Genomic DNA, 4,183 nt, shown 5'->3' with positions numbered 1-4,183 from the left:
GATCTGATCTGTGTGGTCCATCACTGCTCCTAAGACTCTTTCCCTTTCATCTGATGTTAGAGTGGAAGAGAGAATGACTTGGATGTCATTCCAGGTGAGGTCATAGGCCTGAGAAAGGTATTGGAATTCCTTGATGAACATGATGGGGTTGGTGGAAAAGGACCCCAACGGCTTCTCAATCTGGGAGAGATCTGACAGAGAAAAGGGAACATGAACCCTGACTACTCCCTCAGCCCCTGCAACTTCCCAGAGGGGGCAGAGGAGAGGAAGAGCCTGGAGCGGGTGTGCCTGCTGACTGGGGAAGCAGGCTGGGGGTGGGGGAAGGGGAAGGCCAGCAGGTAAGAGAGAAGGCTCTTGGGGAGGGGACGGCGGAGGGAGGTCTGGGAGTGAGGATGAAGGAAGGGAGGGAACTGACTGCAGGGCAGAAGGAGGCAGGGCAGAAGGAGCCCTGCGTAGGGAGGTGGGCAAGAAGGCTGGGAGCAAGGAAGCGGGTGAGTCAGAAAGAAGAAAGATTCTCAAGGGGTTCAGATAAGACAGAAAGTGGAGGGGTGTCGATAGGCAATGGGAGTTTCTCATGAGCTAAGAGAACCTGGGCAGAGGAACAAGAGGAGAAGAGGGAGGGACAGGAGCACAGATAGAAAAAGGCCTGGACATATGGAACCTCCAGCCACTTCCCCCGCTCATTGGCAGAAATTGTTGAGGTCAATCTGAATGTTAAAATTGAAAGTCCCATGTTCAGGCCATTTTGACCTGTTGTCCAATTCATACTGAGGCCACACCACATTACAGAAGTAAATGAGGCGTTTAGGATGCAGATCCTGGGACAGGCCTAGCTTAGCCAGATTGGTGACAAGATACCCCAGTGGCATTGTTAGATCTAATTTGGTTTTTTGGTTTCCCATTTTGACACCTATGGTCAGTAGCAGAGGCCCAAGGACTGGTGTCCCAATCATTGAGCCAAGGCTATGGACTGGGGACCCGAGGGATGGCAGGGGACATCTCCCTCACCTCCTGGGGTCTGGAGTGAGGCCAAAAGTCCAGAGAGCCAAAGGGAATAGGAAAGTCTTCACTACCTCCCCAGACTGGGAACCTTCCTGGGAGGTGCGGAGGGCTATGCCCGGAAGGCAGTCTCTGAGGTGGGCCACTGTTTAGGGACAGAGATGCTGGAAGAACGATCACTAGGAATCAATAGGGACTGGGACTCCCCCGCTGACTCTGATGCTGCAGAGCTGGAGAGAAGCCTGAGGGGCACCCCAGACCAGGAAAGGTCACACAGAGCACACACCCTGTGCCCTGGTTTCGCACCAAGATGTAAGGTTCCAGCTGAGAGGTTTGAAGCAAGACACAGAGTCCAGGCGATTAAAAAGTGGGGGCGGTTTTAATCTTGTGCTCCCGGGCGAAGCTCGCTGGTCCCAGAGCGGGCCAGGGACGTTCTGAACTCCTATATGGGAGACCCTTCTTGCTCAACCACTGTCTTCCTACTGACCTTACTCTCCTGGCTACTTATCTTCCATACCTGTCTCTACTCAGGTAGCTGCTCTAGGGACATGCTGACAGGTTTCTGCCCAGGCCAGAACCAGCTGACCAAGGCTCACGAGGACCACCCCTCCAGCCCGGGAACTCAGTTCTCCTTAAGAATCTACACCCAAAGCCTTAGAACCCAGGTGGACGGGACATCACATAGTCATCCTCACAACCCCCACCACGGCCAAACTACTTGGCGCTCCATCGTGGCATCGCCTCTCCAGACTCAAGAGGACCCCGGAGCAGCATGACTTCTATAAATGTGAGGTGTTGGGCCCCACTAAGGTCCTCCTTAGTCGCTCTCCCCCTCCTCCTTCTGTTCCCAGGCCTGGGTAACCTACATCCACCCCCTCCTACTTATGTGTGGAGGTTCAAGGTCCATGAAACCTATGACCAGGACAGCACACAAGTCACCCGGCAGGTAGGATCTCAGGACTGCCCTCTGGCCGGATGCCAGGCAGAGATCCTGATTGCTGTTCACCTCCGGTCAGTGTCCAACAGTGGTCGACCATATGCCTGCTTTGCTTACGACCAGCGGAACCCAGACAGGTGTAATCGAGAGGTCAACACCTATGGGGGTTGCCGCTGGTCAGGTTGTGTCATCCATGATGCCTACAATGAGGTCAGGTCTGGCCCCTTTTTCTGGAAAGACGGGACCTTCAACATCAGGGTCCGGGACCCCTGGAACCAGCGATGGGTTGCGGGTGTTATGGGAAAACTGTATTGGTGTCGTTGGAGCTCGACCCCTTCAGGGACCATCTACATTTCCCGGGAGTATGTCATGGCCCAGGAGGCCCAAATCCAGGTCTCCAATAGCATCCTACAGGCCGAACAGTCCCTTAAAGGGCAGCTGCCTCATTCCCCCCAGGTAGAAGTCCTGTCTTCTTGGCTCCAACTTATCCAACACACTCTACTATTTCTTAACGAGACCCACACCCTGCCCAATGTCTCGCACTGCTTTTTATGTGTCTCTCTCCAAAGACCTTTGCTGGCTGCTGTCCCACTCATGACTTCTCCAGGAACCCAAGGACAAGGTGAGTGTCAGCCTCCCCTGGCTGGCATTCCCCTCTGGGAACCCGAAACTCCACAACCCAGCTTGCCCCCGCGGATATGTTACCAGACCAGCAACCCGGTAACTGGGGGACGGATCACCTGGAACTGTACCCAAAACCACACCGCAGCCAGTCCCACCAAGGCCAGCCCGGGTACCTTCTTTTGGTGCAACGGCACCGTAAGCAACTGCATAAACTCCTCTGACCCCGGGCCTTGCTTCCTGGTCACAGCAGTTCCCCAACTAACCTTGTATGGAGAGTCCGAGCTCGCCTGGCTGCTCCCTTCATCGCACCCCCGAGCCCGCCGGGCCGCCTTCCTCCCTATCATGTTGGGGGTAAATATTGCTGCCTCAATAGCCCTAGCTGGGAGGCCCCTGGGTAACAGCATAATCTCTGCTCAGGATTTCAATGACAAACTCCAGATTGCCCTGGAGTCTACCACTAACTCCTTAGCTTCCCTGCAGCGGCAAGTAACATCGGTAGCCCAAATAGCCCTGCAGAACCGAAGGGCCCTAGACCTTCTCACTGCGGAAAGAGGAGGAACCTGCATGTTCCTTCAAGAAGAATGCTGCTACTACATCAACGAGTCCGGAGTGGTGGAACAGGACGTGCAGACCCTGGCTAAGCTGAGTGAAGAATTACGTGCAAGACACAACCAGGACAATTCTCTTTTCGGCTGGCTCCAAAGCCCTTTCGCTACCTGGATCCCACTCCTGATAGGGCCCCTAATTCTCATCTGTCTCTTTTTTTTCCTAGCTCCCTGCCTCCTCAAATTCATCCGCTCCAGGATTGCTGAAATGTTTCGGGTGACTGTAAACCAGCTCCTGCTCCATCCCTACACTCGGCTGCCCTTCAACTCCTCTCTGCCTGACCCTGGCCTTTAACATTCCCCACCCTCTTCGCCCCTGGTCAGCAGGAAGTAGCCAGGATGATTTCAGCGCCCCCTATCACCAAAAGGCTGGGATGTTAGGTAGAGGCAGGAGGGAAGCCCAGAGCTGATGCAAGCATCTGCAAGGTATTATAGATGGTGACAAAGATAGCTGGCTAGCTTGTGCCTTCCTAGGGCCTTCCTAGACCCCTGGCCCTAGGCAGGAATTCCACACCTCTCATGCCTTCTAACCTCCACTCACTAAACAGCTGTATGAAAGAAGTACCTATGCCACTTTTTGGCTTGAACTTCCCTGGCCCACCCTGGGACCAGCGAGCTTTGCCCAGGAGCACAAGATTAATGTCCCCATCCCCACCCTTTGTAAAACTTCCTGTGTGACTTCATTCAGAGATTGGATAGAGACATCTCCTTCTGTGCTTTGAACACTACTCCTAATTAATTGGGTCATTAAGGCACCTTGTTTAAACCACCTGGACTCTGTGTCTTGCTTCTGGGTCACAAACTTCTCAGCTGGAACCTTACAGGTCCCAGGTTTGATTCCGGTGGACATGTACATTGGTTGCTGGCACATCCCTGGTAGCGGGTGTGCAGGAGGCAGCTGGTTCATGTTTCTCTTTCATCTATGTTTCTAGCTCTCTATCCCTCTCCCTTCCTCTCTGTAAAAAAAAAAAAAAAGAAAAAAAAAATCAATAAAATATGTTTTTTAAAAATTACTAAT

The 4,183-nt window shown here is 53.3% G+C and overlaps 1 protein-coding gene across 3 annotated transcripts; it reads left to right on the top strand.

The window, feature by feature from the left end:
* Positions 1 to 1,441: 1,441 nt before the first annotated feature.
* On the top strand, positions 1,442 to 3,680 carry LOC118724269 (ERV-BabFcenv provirus ancestral Env polyprotein-like). 3 transcript variants are annotated; one of them, XM_045584050.1, is made up of 3 exons: positions 1,442 to 1,945; positions 2,060 to 2,075; positions 2,508 to 3,680. In XM_045584050.1, the coding sequence occupies exons 1-3, from the start codon at positions 1,772 to 1,774 to the stop codon at positions 3,458 to 3,460; spliced, it is 1,143 nt and encodes a 380-aa protein (XP_045440006.1). In that variant the 5' UTR covers positions 1,442 to 1,771; the 3' UTR covers positions 3,461 to 3,680. The 3 variants fall into 3 exon arrangements, with proteins under 3 accessions (XP_045440006.1, XP_036303223.1, XP_045440005.1); XM_036447330.2 differs by having other exon boundaries at positions 1,442 to 2,075; positions 2,508 to 2,911; positions 3,333 to 3,680; XM_045584049.1 differs by having other exon boundaries at positions 1,442 to 2,075.
* Positions 3,681 to 4,183: the final 503 nt, after the last annotated feature.

This window comes from Pipistrellus kuhlii, unplaced genomic scaffold (assembly GCF_014108245.1).
Source record: "Pipistrellus kuhlii isolate mPipKuh1 unplaced genomic scaffold, mPipKuh1.p scaffold_m20_p_2, whole genome shotgun sequence".
Taxonomy (NCBI): Eukaryota; Metazoa; Chordata; class Mammalia; order Chiroptera; family Vespertilionidae; genus Pipistrellus; species Pipistrellus kuhlii.
The sequence above is the reverse complement of the archived record's forward strand: the minus strand, read 5'-3'. Positions and strand labels throughout refer to the sequence as shown.

Excerpts from the sequence above, each read along its gene's own strand:
- LOC118724269 (XM_045584049.1), top strand. The coding sequence starts at position 1,772 with ATGACTTCTATAAATGTGAGGTGTTGGGCCCCACTAAGGTCCTCCTTA. Across the intron at positions 2,076-2,507 it reads CCAGCGGAACCCAGACAGGT|CTTTGCTGGCTGCTGTCCCA; the intron begins GTAATCGAGAGG and ends CTCTCCAAAGAC.